A 22232-nucleotide genomic window follows, 5' to 3' on the forward strand; every position below is an offset into this window, starting at 1 on the left:
AGATTTAGCTTTATCTTATAGGAGCCATATCTTACAGGAGCTCACAAATTGACATGTGTTAGCTTGCTTCCCTTCCCTAATATCCCATGCCAGTGCTTTGGTGTAAGCAGAATGGACCTTCAAATACATTTGCTCTCAAATCCCTGGAATTTGTGGGTGTGCATATTACATGGCAGAAGGTAATTTGCAGAAGTAACTAAGCATATGGACCTTAAAGAAGGGACATTATTCTGGATTATCTGGGTGGGTCCAGTCTAAGCACATGAGCCCTCAAAAACAGAATGTTCTCCAGGTGAAATCAGAGAGCTGTTACAGAAAGGGGCTCAAAAAGCCTTGGAAAGTGAGAGGGACTCAAACTGCTACTGAAGGAAGACACATGGAAGAATAAGAGGAAATGTTGGTATTTTCTTGGAGAAAAGACTAGTCCTTGGCTGATAGCTACCAAAGCAACAGGATGCTTATTCTCCAAATTGTGGTTTTACACTTGTGAGACTGTAAGCTATAACCTGACCTAGATTACCCATCTGAAATTCTGACTTATAGAAAGTATGATAAAATTAACTTGTGCAAGTTTTAAGTTTGACCACTGAGTTTGTGGTCATTTGTAACAGCATCAGTAGGGAAATAATACAGCTTCCAAATAAATTACTAATATGCATCCTTATTGCAGGCTTCCAGGTGGCTTAGTGGTAAAGAATCCGCCTGCCAATACAGGAGATGTGCATTTGATCTCTGGGTCGGGAAGATCACCTGGAGAAGGAAGTGGCAACTCACTCCGGTATGCTTGCCTGGGAAATCCCATGGACAGAGGAGCCTGGTGGGCTACAGTCGTAAAAGAGTTGAGCACAGTTTAGCGACTAAACCACCACAATGACAATCCTTGTTTCAGAGTCTCTTTCTGGGGAAACTCAAAGCACATTAGCTGAATCAGAAATTGTCCTAGGAAGCAGATACTCAGGATTCTGGAGCTTCCCTGGTGGCTCAGCGGTGAAGAATCCACTTGCCAATGCAAAAGACAGTTTCCATCACTGGTTCAGGAAAAATCCACTTGCCACAGGACAACTAAGCCTGTGCACCACAGCTACTGAGCCTGTGCTCTAGAGCCCGGTAGCCACAACCACCATAGCCTGAAGGCTCTAAAGCCTGAGCTCCACAACAAGAGATGCCGCCGCAGTGAGAAGCCTATGCACCGCCACTAGACAGAGTGCACGTGCAGCAATGAAGACCCAGCGAAGCCAAAAAAAAAAAAAAAATTAATAGAAAAAAATATATGATCCTGAAAGTGTATTTCATGCTGGCCACATAGTAATAGGTACTCATGTACTCATTTCTGGACTTGGCATATTTGAATAGATGCACTTGAGAAACTTAAACCTCCAGATTCCTCAGAAGCCCCTGGGCTGTGAAGTTACTGCCCGCCTCCTAGTGGAGCAGAGCATCACATTGTGTGTGGACCACAGAGACTTACATGAGATGGATGTCTCACAAGAGGATGCCTATTCTTCTCAAGATCTGTCTCTGCATTCCCTTGGTACCAGACCACCAGTTAGTGTCAAGTCTAAATGCAGCCCAAGTGAAGACACACTCTATGCTACTGGAATAAAGAGGTTATTTCTTTGAATTGTAGAATTTGCTAATATGTGTGGACAAGAACATGGAGAACATGCCAGGGAGAGATATCAAGAATATTGGCCCCAAGATATTGAAATATAAGCCTAGGTAAGGTATTGACAGGGGGATGCTGTCCAGTGAATTAGGATTTAATGCCTTGGTAGGGGACTTCCCTTGTTGCTCAGCTGGTAAAAATCTGCCTGCAATGAAGGAGACCTGGGTTCGACCCCTGGGTTGGGAAGATCCCCTGGAAAAGGAAAAGGCTACCCACTCCAGTATTCTGTTCTGGAGAATTTGATGGACTATACAGTCCATGGGGTCGCAAAGAGTCAGACACGACTGAGCAACTTTCATACTACGGGACTTCCCAGGTGGCTCATTGGTCAAGAATCTGCCTGCAATGCAGGAGGTGCAAGAGAAGCAAGCTCGATCCCTCCGTTGGGAGGATCCCCTGGAGAAGGGAATGGTAGCCCACTCCAGTGTTCTTGCCTGGAAAACGTCATGGACAGAGGAGCCTGGTGGGCTACAGTCCATCAGACTGCAAAGGGTTGGACACAACTGAGTGAACGCGAGCATCCGTTCATCCAAGATAACCTAGGGCCAGCCTTGATTTGCTGCTGGGTGGAGCCTTGAAGATGGGAAACAATCTGGACTATAATAAATGAGGTTGTTATGCCAGAACTACCTTAATGGAGTAATACAGGAAGAGTCAAAAGTTGAGTAGTGGCCATATTTTAATACAAAAACTAGCACCTAATTATTTGAGTGGCCCAGAGTGCACCCCTTTCACTAAAGCAATGAAGAAATGCATTTCCAAGGAGATTCCAACATTGCTGAAAGTCTCAGTGGTAGCTTTCTTCTATAGACTAGGGTTGGTGGTTGGAAGCACCAGTATGGAGTTGGGCATTCAATGTCACTAGGGATTGCTGAATTCCAAAATAGCTGAGGCCAAGCAGCTGTGGTTAAGAGAGATCTGGGTGGTCAATGATGAGACTCCTTGATGTATGTAGCTGAAAACAAGAAGGGAACAAAGGGCTGTTGTCAAATATTACTAATGGAAATTCACAATTCCTTGCTAAATTTATGCAACCAAGCCAGTTTCAGAGCCAGAGCTCATTGTTGAAGTTGAGGTTGAGATCCTACAGTAGCCCCAGTAAGGATATAAAGCAGCAATTTCCTCAGTGATTCCCCTCCATAGTGACCTCCAGCTGTTTGCTGTAGCTGTTCACTGGGGAAGACCCAGATCATTATAGAATGATGCACAGAGCATCTTTACTCAAGAGGCTTACAAAGAGGAACCAAAGCACCATCATGGATAGCATAGGCATGTAGAGAATCCAAGTGGTACCTGGCATCTTTGGTAAAATCCATCTTAGAGTAGATCCAGTAGGTTCCTTAGCCTAACCTGTGGTCATGTTGCTAGTTCTTCTGTGACATATTGAGGTGACAATGAGAAGGTGACAGATCTTCACCTGGGTTCCCCAATATGTGGAGTAAGAACTACAAGAATGGGAAAGGATAAATATAAACACCTGAAATTACCAGGATAGAAATTAGCAAGCAGAATGTATTCTTCATGAAGAAATCAATAGGCAAAGTAGAAAGTAATTTGAATTACATGAAAATGGAATGTAATGAAAACCAAGGCCATTGCAGAATGATTAGTTAGCAGATCTAACAGGGCTGATCAGAAGACCCAAAACACCTTCATGGTCAACAGAGCTTCTGTATCCAAGCATCCTACACCCAAGTGCAAGTTCTTGTTATAAATAAATAAAATGGGTAAGACTCTACTAACATGAGTAAAGGAAAAAAATCAGGAATAACTACTTAAAGATGAGACAACACGGTATGTCTTATAATATGACATGAAAAAATAGTAGGATGGCATCACAAACATTGTACTAATAAATTTAACAACCAGGAAAAAACAAACAAACAGCATTTACAATTGCACTAATCTCAAACCCTAACAAAGTAATGCTCAAAATTCTCCAGCCTAGGCTTCAACAGTCTATGAACAGAGAACTTCCACATGTTCAACCTGGATTTAGAAAAGGCAGAGGAAGCAGAGACCAAACTGCCAACATCCAAAGAAAAAGCAAGAGAATTCCAGAAAAACGTCTTCATTGACTATGCTAAAGCCTTTGACAGTGTGGATCACAACAAACTGTGGAACAATCTTCAAGAGATGGGAATTCCAGACCACCTTACCTGCCTCCTGAGAAATCTGGATTCAGGTCAAGAAGCAACAGATAGAACTGGACATGGAACAATGGACTGGTTCCAAATTGGGAAAGGAGTATGTCAAGGCTGTGTATTGTCACCCTGCTCATTTAACTTATATGCAGAGTACATCATGTGAAATGCCAGGCTGGATGAAACACAAGTTGGAATCAAGATTTCTGGGAGAAATATCAATAACCCTGGATATGCAGATGACACCACCCTTACGGCAGAAAGCAAAAAGAAACTAAAGAGCCTCTTGATGAAAGTGAAAGAGGAGAGTGAAAAACCTGGCTTAAAACTCAACATTCACAAAATGAAGATCAAGGGGTCTGGTCCCATCACTTCATGGCAAATAGATGGGGAAACAATGGAACCAGTGACAGACTTTATTTTCTTGGGCTCCAAAATCATTGCAGATGGTGACTGCAGCCATGAAATTCAAAGATGCTTGCTGCTTGGAAGAAAATCTATGACCAACCAAGCTGCTGCTGCTGCAGCTAAGTCGCTTCAGTTGTGTCCAACTCTGTGTGACCCTAGGGACAGCAGCCCACTAGACTCCTCTGTCCATGGGATTCTCCAGGCAAGAATACTGGAGTATGTTGCCATTTCCTTCTCCATCTGTGACTATAGTCTAGAAAAAGAAAGAAAGTGAAGTCACTCAGTCGTGTCTGACTCTCTGCGACCCCATGAACTGTAGCCTACCAAGTTCCCCCATCTAAGGGATTTTCCAGGCAAGGATACTGGAGTGGGTTGCCGTTTCCTTCTTCAGACCAATCTAGACAGCATATTAAAAAGCAGAGACATTACTTTGCCAACAAGTGTCTGTCTAGTCAAAGCTACAGTTTTTCAAGTAGTCAGGTATGGATGTGAGATTTGGACCATAAAGAAAGCTGAGCACCGAGGAATTGATGGTTTTGAGCTGTGGTATTGGAGAAGGCTCTTGAGAGTCCCTTGGACTGCAAGGAGATCCAACCAGTCAATCCTAAAGGAAATCAGTCCTGAATATTCATTGGAAGGGCTGATGCTGTTACTTTGGTTCTATTTCTTTGGCTACCTGATGCAAAGAACTGACTCATTAGAAAAGACCCTGATGCTGGGAAAGATTGAAGGCAAGAGGAGAAGGGGACAACAGAGGATGAGATAGTTGGATGGCATCACTGACTTGGCAGATATGAGTTTGAACAAGCTCCCGGAATTGGTGATGGATAGGGAAGCCTGGTGTGCTACTGTCCATGGGTTCGCAAGGAGTCAGACATGACTGAGTAACTGAACTGAACTGAACAAAGGACAACATGAGTAGAAAAAAATATGTGAATAGCCTTATATATTTTAAGTAAATAATGTGCATAATTTTAAACCTTAGAAAAGTTCATACCAGTTGTCTTTACTGGTGAAAATAAAAAATTAAGAAATTATACTGATTTTATGCAACATTACCTAGAGTATAGAAAAAAGCAATATGCTGTAATTCATTTTTAAGGATAAGATAACCTTAATTAAAGGGCTTCCCAGGTGGCACAGTAGTAAAGAATCTGCCTGCCAATGCAGGAGTTGCAAGACATGGAAGTTCTATCCCTGTGTCCAGAAGATTCCCTAGAGTAGGGAATGACAAGTTACTCCTGTATTATTGCCTGGGAAATCCCATGGACAGGGGAGCCTGTTAAGTTACAGTCCATGGGGTGGAAAACAGTAGTACAGAACTAAACACACAAACACACATGCACACACATACATACACACAAATCTTTGATTAAATATCTAATGAGACTATTTCAAGGATGGATTTATGTATGCCCATATTTCTTTTTTTTTACCTTTCACTTCTTTTAATATAAATTTATTTATTTTAATTGGAAGCTAATTATGATCACAGAATTCTCAGTAAAAGATATAAACTGAATGTAATGAAATCTGCACACATGCACTAGCACACACATTACAGAATTTATTGGTTTATTTAAGGAATTTTAAAGTGTGATTATCTCAGTGGAGAGATAATAATCTTCTATTAAAAGGGAACTTACTGTATTATAGGGGAAGGTGTCTATAAAATCTTATAGTTAACATCATATACATGATGGTCTTTCTCCCTGAACTCTGTAATGAGGCATGATGCCCCCTATTATCTTTCATACTTGATTTTGACTGTGATGCACCAGCCAGCAAAGCAAAGCAGGTGCCGGGGACCAGCCCCGGCTGATCCAGGGTATTCGAAGGAGAGACGGCGTCGGCAAGGGTCAGGATACGATAGCTTCAATTAGATATTAATTAGAGATATAAAGAGTAATAGAATAAGGATAGCTCAGTAGGAAAATTCAGTGGAGAAAAGAGGCTGAGTAGCTTGGTTTACGCGGGGGACCAATAAAACTTCAAGACAAGACGCTTGCACCACTTACGTAGGCCGCAGGCGTCCTTATGTTCTCCCGAAGGAGAGGAAACACTGAGGCCTCCCCGGTCGGATCTTAGAAGCCCAGGCAAAATTAGTAAGCATGGTGGGTTCCGCGCTCCAGATGGAGACTCAGCCAGAGGGAGAGAGAGACGTGGGGAGACTAGTATTTCGAGAAACTGATCCCAATTCTTTATTTTCCATGGTCTACTTTTATACACTGAGATGTTATGCAAAAGTCACGCGGGGTCAGCAGTCCTGACTTTTATCAAAGTCAGGTGCTTCATACAAATGTATACAGAGGTCTTAGGGGTGTTACATCATCTTCTGGCCAGGGAGGCCTGCTGACAATTTATGACCCTCTCCTTGTGACAACAGTCAGTCAACCAGGACACTTATTTCTCCAGGGGTGATTATTCTTAAAACAGACACCACCCAAATAAAGTTACATTCCTATAGGGTGACGGTGTAGTGGGTTTTAGTTAAGGAAAGAATTTACTTAGCCTAAGGTCTAACGTGATTAATATCAAAGGTTAATACTTATTTCTTCTATATATTCATTAATGTGTGTAAGGGCAGGGGATGTGGAGACGTAGCAACAAACATTGGCTCAACAAATGAAAAACCCTTCACCAATACAATTTCTAATCAGCCCATTATACTTATACTAATAGTTTTCTAACTTTTCTAAGGAACCTGTTTTTAGAAGGTTTAAAGCATCTCGTGCCTCTCACGGTTGGGAGGCTGTGAGCAATCACATGTGGCCAGACAAGCCTGTCAGGCAGGCTAGAGAACCTTCAGAGGAGTTTGTAGGTTAAAACACTCTTATCACGCCCAGGAATTATTATTAACTGGAGCTCTAGGTTAACTCCTTCTCTGAAAGAGGTGGTGGGGGACAGCCCCCCGTAAAGTCAGAGATGTAGGTGAGAGCACAAAGTAGTAAAGTAGGCAGGCTCTGGTAATGGGGGCAGATGCTCGAGGAGTTCCAGGGGGACTCCTGAGGCTTGATCCCGCCTTTTCGTATGTCGAGCCTCCTTCCTCATGACCTTTGTCATGGGCGGAGTACCTCACTCTGGCCCCCAACAAGCAGGAAAAGAAAATATTTAACAATCGGAAGTGTAACTTCATCCCTAATAATATGATTATGTAAAATTAAGACCTGAAATAATCCAGAAATAAATTATAATTTGTCTGTAAAAGTGCATTTATCAAGGTCAGTGTTTCCATAGTTCACAAAAATAAAGAGACTTCTTTATATCAGCAATAAACCTGAAAAAGAAATGTTAAGACACCATTTACAACAGAACTAAGAAACATGAAATGTTTAAGAATGTGTCCAGTAAAATATGTACAGGACCATGGAATAAAAAACTGCAAAGCATTGCTAGGAGAAATCATGGAAATATTTAACAAATTAAAAAAGAATCCTTATTGTAAGATTGGAGGAATTGATATTGATGAAATAGTGTTTTCTCTTCAAATTTATCATCTCCAGATGCAATCCTAATGTGTATAAATTCATCCTCAAACAAATATAGAGTTATAAAATAGAAGGGGATTTTACCAGCTTTTCAGAAAATTGTGTATATTCTACTTTGTTACTACACCAAACTTGAAAAGTGAAAATTTCTAATAGTTGCATTCTTAATTGTAAAACCAAAATTAGTGGATTATTTATATCCTATTATACTAAAACCCACTGGTCTATATCACACTTCAAGTGTACCTTTGGCATGCATATAATTTTCTAATTTCTAATGCTGTTTCACTGAATTATGCAGTTTCTAAATATTGACAATTTTCATATTCATTAATATCATCACTAATATCATCAGAAAAGTAATGGAAAAATGAAGGCTCTGTGGATGGTAAAATTTTCCAAAATTCTAATTTTCACTTGAAAGATTCAAATTCAGTTGTTTTCCTTAGAGTAACAGGCATACTTCATTCACTTTTAAGAAAATGTCTGCCAAATACCTGAGCCTGAAAAATCGTGGTTTATCTGTCAGTTGTTCTCGCAAGTAAAAACGCTTTCTATGGTACATGTGACTAGTCAATCTGCAATGCAAACGATCATAAAAGTGTTTTCCTTGAGAATCTATAGTAATGGAGAATATATTGTGATTATGCATAAAAGGTGCTTATGAACGGTCTCCGTTTGTCACACAATATTAGAGGAATGTTCAAAGGTTAAAATTCAACAAATTTAGTAGTTTTTTACTTCTTTACCAAAGACCTCCTTAAATGAAGCTGTTGAGTACATGATGATGAATAATACAATGACCAAAAGCTTTGATTTAAACTAGACCTCCAGCAGTTTCATATACAATTGCTTTTACCCGATCAATGCAAATATCAACACAATATAAAAGACAAATAAAGTCTAATTATTATTAAGAATTTGTTGGCTTTATAGACATCATTAAAAATATTTTAGAGATCTCCCAAGATCTGCCAACTACATTTGGAGAGCTTATAGTTTGAACTAGTTGGCAGATAGTAAACGTAAAATTGTCGACTAATTTTAATAGTAAAGAAAAATTCAGTATTACGAAGTCACACACACAAACACACACTATAGTCTAGTGTAACAAACATAGATGCGAGTTTTCTATGATAAATATTGACAAGTAAATTCATGGTTAAGAATCTGCCTGCAGTGTGGGAGACCCAGGTTCGATCCCTGGGTTGGGAAGATCCCCTGGAGGAGGGCATGGCAACCCACACCAGTATTCTTGCCTAGAGAATCCCCAGGGACAGAGGAGCCTGGTAGGCTAGAATCCATGGGGTCACAGAGTCGGACACAACTAAATGACTAAGCACAGATTCATACGTAATCAAAAGAAAAGTCTGCCCAATTGAGGTTTATCTGGAAGAACACAAACTAAACTTATCCATGTGATTATTATACTAAACAAAGAAAAACATATCACAACTGAGGAAGAATCTTTAACACTAAATACTCCTTCCTCAAAAATGTACTTCAGAATAAAATTTAGTATTAGTTTTAAGAAACTTTCTAGCAGTAATTTATAACAAATATATAATAGTGACTCATTAGAAGTAGATCCATTATATTTGATAATAAAAAAAGTGTCATTGCTGTTAGAGTACAATAGTGGAATACCTGAGACAAAAAGTAATACTCTTTATTTTTTAAAAGTCAATAAATAATTAGAAAATGAAATAACAGAGGCGTGTTTACTACACTCTTAAAAAAAAAAAAAACTATGTAACAAATTGGTGTAAAGTTAACGAGTTCTTTCCAGTACATTGAAAGTCTAAATGATTTAACAAAACTGAAAGATAACACAGAAATTGCAATAAATAGCTGTTTTTTTAAAGTCAAATTGCATTCAATTTACTCTTTATTAAATCCCAATCAACACACCCGTTTTAACCTGAATTGAACTACTCTTCTGCCAAAGCAGATCCTAAATTTTATCTAGAAATATAAGTTAAACAAGTGCATGAATCTATTTTAATGTTTTGGAACAGTGGCATAGGAAATTAAATATACATACACACATACGCACAAGGTGATGATGGCAAAAGAACAACAACAAAATAACATTAAAGGGAATAGATGGTTCATGGCTTGGTTATTGCTGCATCACCAGCACACAGAACAGTATCTGATATATATTCCAGGCTCAACAAACATTGTTGATTGAGTGAATGCACGGAGAATGTAATTCTCATTATAATAGCATAGGATGTGTGCAAGTGGGTGAGGACTGACTCTTTGATGCATTTGAAATACCCCATTAGGAACAGTGTTACTTGGAAGGTTTATTCCAAAGTTTTTCTTAAAGAGAACTAGGGAAGAATACAAAGGGACTTTTGATGTTTTAAACATTTTTATAGACTGTACTCCATCAAAGTTATTTAAAAATAATGGCTATATTTCTCTGTGCTATATAATATATCCTTGTTGTTTATTTATTCTATACATAGTAGAGTGTATCTCTTAATGCCCTTGTCTTACCCTTACCTCTCTTCCCTTTGCTACCTGGTAACCACTAGCTGTGGGCTTCCCTTGGGGGCTCAGTGGTAAAGAATCCGTCTGCCAATGCAGGAGAGGTGACTTTGATCCCTGGGTTGGGAAGATCCCCTGGAGAAGAAAATGGCAACCCATTTCAGTATTCTTGCCTGGGAAATCCCATGGACAGAGAAACCCAGAGGGCTGACAGTCCGTGGGGTGACAAGAGCTGGATACGACTTAGTGACTAAACAACCACCCCTAGCTGTATGTTTCAGTTTTGTTATGTCTGTTATTTGTTTTCTCTTAGATTTTGCATATGAATGACAGCTACAAAGGAACATTTTAGAAAATGAGTTCATTTTGGGGTAATTTTGCCTTACAAAGTATCAAAACATATTACAAGGCTGTTAAATTCGGCTCACTGTGATATTGGGCCATTGGCTTAAGAAATGAAAGTTGACATCTATACATCTGTATCTATTTATATGCCAGCATTTATGTCTATCAACTGATCTAACTCTTCATTTCGATGTTGGGCAAAACTAATACAATATTGTAAAAATAAAATTTAAAAAAAATCACTAAAAAAAAACAAAAAGAAAAAGTTATATAGATATATAACATTTAATTTCCAGGGTGAAAATAGTTAATGTCATAAGAGTTATCAATTCAATGCATTCCCTACTAGGAAGGGAGAAACAAGCCCTGAAAATGCAGAATCTGAACTATTATCAGCTGGGCCACCATGTTGCTAGGAGCTGGCCTGCTGCTCACTGACAGGCTGCAGTGTTCCCCTGTTGAAAATGAATGATTTTATACAAGACCAACACCTGTAATCAAAATGGATGAAGGAAAAAGAGAAAAGCACTCTTTAAGCAAGGCCCTGCACTTTATTTCTGAGAAGGGTAAAACCTGAAAATTGTCCAAGTTACAATAGTGACCAAACACCCCCTTTTCCTGGCCAATGAGTAATTCCTGCTTCTTTACCAGTTTCAACCCTGGCATTAATACTGTCTTTATTCTTGTGTTTGTGTGTGCCCATTCGCTAGGTTCTGTCTGACTTTTTGTGACCCCATGGACTGTAGCCTGCCAGGCTCCTCTGTCCATGAAATTTCTCAGGCAAGGATACTGGAATGGGTTGCCATTTCCTATTCCAGGGGATCTTCCTGACCCAAGGATCAAACCTGTCTCCTGCATTTGACAGGGAAATTCTTTACCACTGTGCCCCCTGGGAAGCCCCCTTCTTCTTCTAGATAAGAATTATTAAAATACCCAATCATAGATGAACTCCTGGTTTCTGACAGCATCTAGTCTTGCAAACTCCAGACTCTTTAAACCCTCCCCAAATTACCTAAGCCTCAATCCTCTAATTACACACTCTCATGGAGGTATATACAGTTCCCCATGGCATTTGTTTTCCTTTGCAGGAACTATTAATAAACCCAGCTTGTTCAACTCAGATGTGTCCCAGGTGGATTTTGGGAGAATGGCATTGACACCTATATCTTTATAAATATCCCCCATTTTATACACGTGTAAGCTGTTTTTGCGCTGACACACACACATGCAGGTGTGTGCATTTATTTATTCCTGTATTCACAAATACAGTGATGAGTAAAATACTAGAGTAAATATCCCACAAAATATGGAGGGGTACATTTCTGGAAAAAAATCTGTAAGTTTTAAAAAACAACAAAATATCAATAAAATAGTGATAATATTTTATAGTCTTGGCATGTTGGAGGGCTTGGTGACGAGATATAAAATGCAATAGTCATAAAGGAAGAAGAAAGTTGCAAATTACAGGAAATGACAAACAGACACCATTAATAAGACAAAAATAGACTTCAAGGACAAGTTATTAACAAAGAGAGGAGGAAAAGGGTAATCGGAGATTTTTAAAAAGCCACTCCTATTTAAAGGGGGGAAAAGGAAAATGAATAAACAAAAATCCTTCTGCAAAATGGTGAAAATTGTGAGAAGGAATGGTTATTCATAAACAAAATTTTACAAAATGCAAAATCATTTTCAAACACACCAGTAATCAGAGAACTAATTATAAAAATAAGGCACCATTTGCAAGTTACCTTGTTATAAATTAAACATTGCTAATAATTAGTTTTGACAAACACTGTTTGGTCATGCATCCTTATTTCCTTTTCATGAAAGAATACATAAATGCACATACACTCATGTAATGGTATTGAACTTTGGAACATTAAACACTGAAATGGAATCCAGAAAAAAGTTATATGCTCTAACTCATTTTTTAAGGATAAGATACTCAGTGAGAACCTGAGGAAACTGCAGAATATGATCACAACTTCAGAGTTTTACTCCATATTTTCTATATTATTTCTATGATGGGAATATTTACAAATACATATCCATTCACATAAACATAAGAAAAATTGGAAACATTTGAAAAATTTTAAATGAAGAAGAATCTTATTAAGGACAAAATCATTAAAACTTAATTTTTTAGTAAATGGAAGATATTTAATTTTACAAATTTTTAAGAATATAAAAATATTAAATAACATATAAATTATATAAATATATATATAATATAAATGCAGTGCATTTACTTGAAAAATATTTGGTTAACATCATTTAAAATTATCATCTAATTTAAATAATAGTTGACTGCTATTTACCTTGTAAAAATATATATGTCAAAAAATCCTTTTTTCAATGTATTTCCATTATAGTAAAATGTGGTACATGACTCCTATATTAAATATATTTTTGTTATATATATAAATATAACCTAACTTTTTTTTAGCTTTATTCATAAAGGGAAATTTTAGTAAACAAGTCACTAAAAAGAGAGCTGGGAAAAGTTTTCTCTCGGAAATTCAAATGTTACATTTCCATTTTCATGTTATATTTATGTCCAGGTTATATCCAAATTAATTTTAATTTCCATATTATAATTCCAATTGATAAATTACTACATATTTTAAGTATTCAATGCAAATGATCAACTGTTATTTTAGATATTATTGATTTAGTTCTTATAGTTGCATGTGCCTTTGAGAATTCTAGAAATAGTAAAATAATAAAGCTTCACTAAACATAAGTATATTATATAGTTGAAAAGTTGAACACAATAGAGTACTAAGTAGAAGCTGAGAAACAAGAACCAGTAAGTGGTGGAACTAAAATGGTATTTCTTCTTATGAAATTTTAGGAATGTCAGTTTAAGAACTGCTGTGATTATAATACATGTCAACTGAAAGGCCCAGTACAGTGTGCTTCTGGATCATGCTGTACGTCAAAATGTGAGGTGAGTTTCCGACATTTATGTTGATGATTGAACTGTCATAATAGAATGCTGTATGAACTGAATTAATGCAGAATTGATAGACTTCAGAAAAAATTCAGTGGAACAAAGTAGAGAGTGCATTAACAACTACGGGCATTAAGGACAAATATGATGAGATAAAGAAGACATCTAAGATTAGTGCTGATTCTACATTATGCTGAAACCTCAGTTTACCGTCTTCTAATTTATCTGATAAAGAGTAGAATAAACATATACAGTCCAGTACAAAAAAAAATCAGCTCTTAAAGCAATTGTAAAGTCAAATGACTAACGGAAAAAATATAACGGAAATAGCAGACAAATGTAAAACACAATGTGTGAAAGTAAAAGTCACTGAGTCGTGTCAAACTTTTTGTGACCACGTATAGCCCCTGTATCAGTTCAGTTCAGTTCAGGTCGGTCGCTCAGGCATGTCCTTTCGACTTCATGGACTGCAGCATGCCAGGCCTCCCTGTCCATCACCAACTCCCAGAGTTTACTCAAGCTCATGTCCATTGAGTCGGTAATGCCATCCAACCATCGTATCGTCTGTTGTCCCCTTCCCATCCTGCCTTCAATCTTTCCCAGCATCAGGCTCTTTTCCAATGAGTCAGTTCTTTGAATCAGATGGCCAGAGCATTGGAGTTTCAGCTTCAGCATCAATCCTTCCAATGCATAGTTAGGACTGATTTCCTTTAGGATGGACTGGTTGGATCTCCTTGCAGTCCAAGGGACTCTCAAGAGTCTTTTCCAACACCACAGTTCAAAAGCATCAGTTTTTTCGGTGCTCAGCTTTCTTTATAGTTCAACCTCACATCAATGTATAACTACTGGAAAAAACATAGCTTTGACTAGATGGACATTTATCAGCAAATTAATGTCTCTGCTATTGAATATGCTGTGTAGGTTAGTCATAACTTTTCTTCCAAGGAGCAAGTGTCTTAATTCATGGCTGCAGCCACCATCTGCAGTGATTTTTGAGCCACCAAAAACAAAGTCTGTCTCTGTTTCCACTGTTTCCCTATCTATTTGCCATGAAGTGATGGGACCAGATGCCACGATCTTAGTTTTCTGAATGTTGAGCTTTAAGCCAATTTTTTCACTCTCCTCTTGCACTTTCATCAAGAGGCTCTTTAGTTCTTCTTTGCTTTCTGCCATAAAGGTTGTATCATCCGCATATCTGAGATTATTGATATTTCTTCCGGCAACCTTGATTCCAGCTTGTGCTTCCTCCAGCCCAGCGTTTCTCATGATGTACTCTGCCTATAAGTAAAATAAGCAGGGTGACATTATACAGCCTTGATGTACTCCTTTCCTGATTTGGAAACAGTCTGTTGTTCTATGTCCAGTTCTAACTGTTGCTTCCTGACCTGCATACAGATTTCTCAAGAGGCAGGTCAGGTAGTCAAATATTTCCATCTCTTTAAGAATTTTCCACAGTTTATTGTGGTCCACACAGTCAAAGGCTTTGGCATAGTCAATAAAGCAGAAGTAGGTGTTTTTTTGAAACTCTTTTGCTTTTTTCATGATCCAACGAATGTTAGAACTTGATCCCTGGTTCCTCTGCCTTTTCTAAATCCATCGTGACATCTGGAAGCTCACAGTTCACGTACTCTTGAAGCCTGGCTTGGAGAATTTTGAGCATTACTTCACTAGCATGTGAGATGAGTGCAATAGGGTGGTAGTTAGCGCATTCTTTGGCATTGCCTTTCTTTGGGATTGGAATTAAAACTGACCTTTTCCAGCCCTGTGGCCACTGCTGCATTTCCAAATTTGTTGGCATATTGAGTGCAGCACTTTCACAGCATTGTCTTAAGATCTGAAATAGCTCAACTGGAATTCCATCACCTCCACTAGCTTTGTTTGTAGTGATGTTTCCTAAGTCCCACTTGACTTCGCATTCCAGGATGTCTGGCTCTAGATGAGTGATCACACCATTGTGATTATCTGTGTCATGAAGATCTTTCTTTGTACAGTTCTTCTGTATATTCTTGCTACCTCCTCTTAATATCTTCTGCTTCTGTTAGGTCCATACCATTGCTGTCCTTTTTTGTGCCCATCTTTGCATGAAATGTTTCCTTGGTATCTCTAATTTTCTTGAAGAGATCTCTAGTTTTTCCCATTCTATTGTTTACCTCTATTTCTTTGCAATGATCACTGAGGCAGGCTTTCTTATCTCTCCTTCCTGTTCTTTGGAATTCTGCATTCAAATGGGTATATCTTTCCTTTTCTACATTGCCTTTTACTTCTCTTCTATTCACGGCTATTTGTAAGGCCTCCTCAGACAACCATTTTGCCTTTTTGCATTTCTTTTCCCTGGGGATGGTCTTGATCCCTGCCTGCTATACAATGTCATGAACCTCCATTCATAGATCTTCAGGAACTCTGTCTAACATATCTAATCAAATAGATCTTGAATCTATTTGTCACTTCCACTGTATAATCATAAGGAATTTGATTTAGGTCACACCTTAATGGTCTAGTGGTTTTCCCTACTTTCTTCAATTTAAGTCTGAATTTGGCAATAAGGAGTTCATGGTCTGTGCCACAGTCAGCTCCTGGTCTTGTTTTTGCTGACTGTATAGACCTTCTACATCTTTGGCTGCAAATAATATAATCAATCTGATTTCAGTATTGACCATCTAGTGATATCCATGTGTTAAGTCTTCTATTGTGTTGTTGGAAGAGGGTGTTTGCTATGACCAGTGCGTTTTCTTGGCAAAACTCTTATTAGCCTTTGCCTTGCTTCATTCTGTACTCCAAGGCCGAATTTGCCTGTTACTCCAGGTATTTTTTACTTCCTACTTTTGCATTCCAGTCCCTTATAATGAAAAAGACATCTTTTTTGGATGTTAGTTCTAGAAGGTCTTGTAGGTCTTCATAAAACCATTCAGCTTCTTCAGCATTACTGGTCAGGGCATAGACTTGGATTACAGTAATACTGAATGGTTTGCCTTGGAAATGAACAGAGATCATTCTTTCATTTTTGAGATTGCATCCAAGTACTGCATTTCAGATTCTTTGGTTGACTATGATGGCTACTCCATTTCTTCTAAGGGATTCTTGCCCATAGTAATAGATAGGTCATCTGAGTTAAATTCACCCATTCCAGTCCATTTTAGTTCTCTGATTCCTAGAATATTGATGTTCACTCTTGCCATCTCCTGTTTGACCACTTCCAATTTGCCTTGACTCATGGACCTAACATTCCAGGTTCCTATGGAATATTGCTCTTCACAGTATCAGACTTTACTTCCATCAGCAGTCACATCCACAACTGGGTGCTGTTTTTGCTTGGCTCCATCTCTTCTTTCTTTCTGGAGTTATTTCTCCACTGTTCTCCAGTAGCATATTTAGCACCTACCTACCTGGGGAATTCATCTTTCAGTGTCCTGTCTTTGTGCCTTTTCATACTGTTCATGGAGTTCTCAAGGCAAGAATACTGAACCTTGTGTGCACCAGGCCCTGTATATTTCATGGAATTCTGCAGGCCAGAATACAGGAGTGGGTAGGTAGCCTTTCCCTTCTACAGGAGATCTTCCCAACCTAGGGATCGAACCCAGGTCTCCCACACTGCAGGCGGATTCTTTACCAGCTTAGCCACGAGGAAGTCCAAATGTGTAGGGGAGTGAAAATGCAAAGAATCCTCACACATTAATAAATCAAAGTTGAGTCACACGCCACACACACAAACACACACAGTGGCAAATGGAGTACAATTTAAAACAATGAAAAGTATAATTGTTCAGTGTGTGCACTGATCATCTGCAGTAATTAAGATAAACACAAATAAAATGATAACACAATATTATAGAGCAATTATCCAATAGCAATTTTAAAAGCAATGCCAGATATTATCTAAAGAATGGGACTAAAAATCTTTTTTGCATAGTGTTTTTGGAAATTTTAATTACTTTAATGCCTTTCTTGAGCAATTTTTGCATATTCTGAATAGAGTATTAATTATTATGTTAATTGATTATTATGAGTTTATGTCTTACATATATACCCTAGAAACATGACCATGTGTGGAAAGCTCAGGAAAAAAAAAAAAAGTATTAATTACAGGATAATTTGCAGTAGCAAATCTTAAGGCAAACAATATTTACTGTTGTTGGAATGGTTACATAAATTATTGAATATAGTACAAGAGTTAATAAGTTCAGGCTAAATATGTATGCACTTAGAAAGCAAGTTTCATAATGCAAAATATTTTAATCCCAACTCTGGTAAGTTATATACACATAAATATTCCATATATTCTTTTTTCTCATTTTTTTCAATTCAATTAGAGTATGATTCATTAGAGTAAAATTATTTTAGTGAATGCTTCTGAGTATTATGACAAACATATTCAACCTTATAACTAGCCCCACAATCAAAGGATAGGCAATTTCATTTCCGGTTCTCTCAAACCCCCTGCCTCCATGCCCCTCTGTAGACAGTTCACACCTCCACCCACAGGCCCTAGTAACTACAGATCTGTTTTCTGCACTTCTGGTTTTGCAAAAGCAAATTGCATTTTATTGAATCTCATGTGTGTAAACATTATAAATAGGCATCTTCAGTTCAGTCACACAGTGATATCCAACTCTTTGCTACTGCTGCTAAGTCGCTTCAGTCGTGTCCGACTCTGTGCGACCCCATCGATGGCAGCCCACCAGTCTCCGCTGTCCCTGGGATTCTCCAGGCAAGAACACTGGAGTGGGTTGCCATTTCCTTCTCCAATGCATGAAAGAGAAAAGTGAAGGTGAAGTCGCTCAGTCCTGTCCAACTCTTAGCGACCCCATGGACTGAAGCCTACCAGGCTCCTCCATCCATGGATTTTCCAGGCAAGAGTACTGGAGTGGGGTGCCATTGCCTGCTCTTTGCAATCCCATGAATTGCAACATGCCAGGCCTCCCTGTCCATCACCAACCCCCAGAGCTTGCTCAAACTCATGTCCATTGAGTCCATGACACCATCCAACCATCTCATCCTCTGTTGTCCTGTTATCCTCCTGCCTGCAATCTTTCCCAGGATCAGGGTCTTTTCTAAGGAATCAGTTCTTCAGATCAGATGGCTAAAGTATTGGAGCTTCAGTTTCAGCACCAGTCCTCCCAATGACTATTCAGGATTGATTTCCTTTAGGATTGACTAGTTTCATATCCTTGCAGTCCAAGGGACTCTCAAAAGTCTTCTCCAACACCACAGTTCTTAGCATTATGCATTTGAGCTTCATTTATGTTGTGTTTATCAGTAATTCATTCCTTTTTTTATTGCTGAATAGTATTGCAAGCAATTTAAGGATGTACCATAGTTTGTTAATGCAGTTCCCAGTTGAGGGACATTTGGTTCATTTTCCATTTGGGGTGGTGAAAATACAGCTGCTATAAAAATATTCATAAGCAGATTTTGCATGAATATTAGGGTTTTTTCACTTCAGTTCAGTTCAGTTCAGTCGCTCAGTCATGTCCGACTCTTTGCGACCCCATGAATCGCAGCACGCCAGGCCTCCCTGTCCATCACCAACTCCAGGAGTTCACTCAGACTCACGTCCATTGAGTCAGTGATGCCATCCAGCCATCTCATCCTCTGTTGTCCCCTTCTCCCCCTGCCCCTAATCCCTCCCAGCATCAGAGTCTTTGCCAATGAGTCAACTCTTTGCATGAGGTGGCCAAAGTACTGGAGTTTCAGCTTTAGCATCATTCCTTCCAAAGAAATCCCAGGGCTGATCTCCTTCAGAATGGACTGGTTGGATCTCCTTGCAGTCCAAAGGACTCTCAACAGTCTTCTCCAACACCACAGTTCAAAAGCGTCAATTCTTCGGCGCTCAGCCTTCTTCACAGTCCAACTCTCACATCCATACATTACCACAGGGAAAACCATAGCCTTGACTAGACAGACCTTTGTTGGCAAAGTAATATCTCTGCTTTTGAATATGCTATCTAGGTTGGTCATAACTTTTCTTCCAAGGAGTAAGCGTCTTTTAATTTCATGGATGCAGTCACCATCTGCAGTGATTTTGGAACCCCCAAAAATAAAGTCTGACACTGTTTCCACTGTTTCCCCATCTATTTCCCATGAAGTGGTGGGACCGGATGCCATGATCTTTGTTTTCTGAATGTTGAGCTTTAAGCCAACTTTTTCACTCTCCACTTTCACTTTCATCAAGAGGCTTTTTAGTTCCTCTTCACTTTCTTAGATAACTATAAATGAAATTGTTGGTTTGTACAGTAAGTGTATATGGAGTTTTATAGGAAACTATAAAACTATATTCTATATTCTATAAAACTATATTCCAAACTGGCTATATACTATTTTGAATTCCCAGTAGCTATTTATGAGCCTTGCAATTGGTCTGCAAAATAAATGTAGACTCTAAAACTGCACAACATGATTTGATTTTCTCATTGCTACCGGTTTATTATTTAATCTTAAAAAAATCATTTTACTATTAATAGTTTTCTAAGTTTACAGATCTTTGATCAATCAGAGTTTGGTTTCATATAATACACCACTTCATATATGGAGATGGACTTTATATACAAGAATATCTCTCACATATTATAAACATAATATTTTGTTACTTGTTTTGCTTTATATAGTCTTATTTTTTAGAACAAGTAAGATGAGGAAAACAGAATTTTGCAATTAACACCATTTATTCCATTTCTGGGTCTCTTAATTTCTTCTGTAAATTTCTGCTCAGTAGCATACTCCTTATATCTGAAGGCTTCCTTTACTATTCCTTGTAATTTCTATCTGTTGAAATCAATTCTCTTAGTTATTATTTTCCTGGGCAAGTCTTTATTTCACAGTCATTATTGAAATATATATTTCCTAAGAATGGAATTCTGGGTTGAAAGAGTTTCTTTTTCATACAATCCTTTATAAGACGCCATTTCATTCATGTATTTCTCATCTTTGTCTCAGTCTGTTAAGTATGAAGTCAATGGAACTGGATTGTAGAGTGTGTGTGTTACTTCAACATGCATAGCATGTCAGCTTCTGGCCATGGTGAACTTCATCATAGAAGGCAACGATGCCTGTTTAAGTCAACAGGGAATAAAGATATGATCATATATGTACTCTTTATCTGAGCTATAAAAAGAGGACTTTTAGCTCGCAAATGACAAACATAATGGTGATGATGACAGCAATGATAATAGCTACCCCATATATTGTCTACCATATGTTGTTCAAGCACTTGTTACATTAATTCAGTTTAATACCAACAAGAACCTTAAGAGAGAATGATTATTATCCCAAGTTTACAAATGAGGAATTATGTGTCTCATTCACACAAATAAGTTAGTAAAAGTCCAAGCAAGATATTAAAACCAGGAAGCTTTTTAAAAAATTTTCTTCTATATCAGACTATAGTTGATTTACGATGTTGTACTGGTTTTGGGTGTACAGCTAAGGGATTCAGTTATACAAATTATATACACATAATTCTTTTCCCATTTAGGTTATTACAGAATATTGAGGAGAGTTCTCTGTGCTATACAGTAGGTCTTTGTTGGTTATCTATTTTAAATATAGTGGCGTATATGAAACCAGGGAGTTTGTCTCCTGGGTATCTCCAAGAAGAAAATGGTAGAGGCCATGTTTCTCCAATTTTGAGGAGCAAGTACGCTTCATCTGTTTCATCTGTCTCCATCCAAATGCTGGTTAGTCTGGTGGTCTTTTGATGTAAAACACAAAACTCTGGTGGAGAATCCTTTTAGCCTTTGAGACAGTTACTTTTCCTCAGGCTTCATCATCAATACTCTGCCTGCCTTTTCCTTCAGAGAACTCAGCAGTAGGGCTCTGTAATCCTCTCTAGTATCAACATGGTAAGTTCCCTACCTATGAACCTCTGTCAAATATGGCAAATGTGCATTTGCTTCCCCAAGGAACCAGAACCCATGCTATTAACATCAAGCATGATCGAAACATCGCCCTCCATCTCCTATTCCTGATGATCCTTCAACTCTCCATCTCTCACCTGGTCTCGCTCCTCCAGTCAGTAATTCTTGCCTGTTCTCTTGATGCCAGCCCCTGGATACCAGCTGTTGTGCTGTACTAATGCATTGTCCAAGATGTTATAAGATTTAAAATGTTTATTGTTTGGGTTTTTTATGTATTATTTGTGTGAAAAGGACAATAAATCTGTTACAGTATGGTTCTGTACAGCCAACTGTGTTAGTTAAGTGCCTAGGCTAACTTTGTTAGATTTATGAACAAATAAGATTTCCAAATGGAGTAGAATGCGTTGATATGTAGGGGACTCGCTGTAATCAGGCACATCTCATTTTCTCTTCAGTAAGAAATTAAGAAGAGTCACTCATGGAACATGATTTTCATTTTCCTCCTAGATATCAGTAGCAGGCACTCCCTGTAGAAAGAGTGTGGATCCAGAGTGTGATTTTACCGAGTATTGCAATGGGACTTCCAGCAATTGCGTTCCTGACACATATGCCATGAATGGCCAGTTGTGCAGGTTGGGGAATGCATATTGTTACAATGGGCGATGCCAAACTACTGACAACCAGTGTGCCAAGGTATTTGGAAAAGGTATTGGTCTTTTTTATATATCTCTTTTTTTCTTGTCTTTGATGATCAGTGAAAATTAATAATTTTATTAAGCCTCAATTTCAGGGTACATATCTTCTTCTTTTTTTTTTAAGTGTTGAGCACCTTTAATGTAGGCTGGGTTAGGTATATTAAATGCATTTTTGTTATTTTCA

At 38.3% G+C, this 22232-nt stretch overlaps 1 protein-coding gene across 2 annotated transcripts in view; it reads left to right on the plus strand.

The window, feature by feature from the left end:
- The window catches only part of ADAM18 (ADAM metallopeptidase domain 18), a 111582-nt gene that overhangs the window by 40315 nt on the left and 49035 nt on the right, over window positions 1–22232 (plus strand). For both annotated transcript variants that reach the window (XM_024986398.2, XM_059882370.1), the window contains 2 exons: window positions 13405–13500; window positions 21861–22059. In XM_024986398.2, coding sequence (XP_024842166.1) covers window positions 13405–13500; window positions 21861–22059 — 295 coding nt within the window. The remainder of the gene's footprint in view (window positions 1–13404; window positions 13501–21860; window positions 22060–22232) is intronic.

Source organism: Bos taurus, chromosome 27 (genome assembly GCF_002263795.3).
Source record: "Bos taurus isolate L1 Dominette 01449 registration number 42190680 breed Hereford chromosome 27, ARS-UCD2.0, whole genome shotgun sequence".
In the NCBI taxonomy this organism is placed as follows: Eukaryota; Metazoa; Chordata; class Mammalia; order Artiodactyla; family Bovidae; genus Bos; species Bos taurus.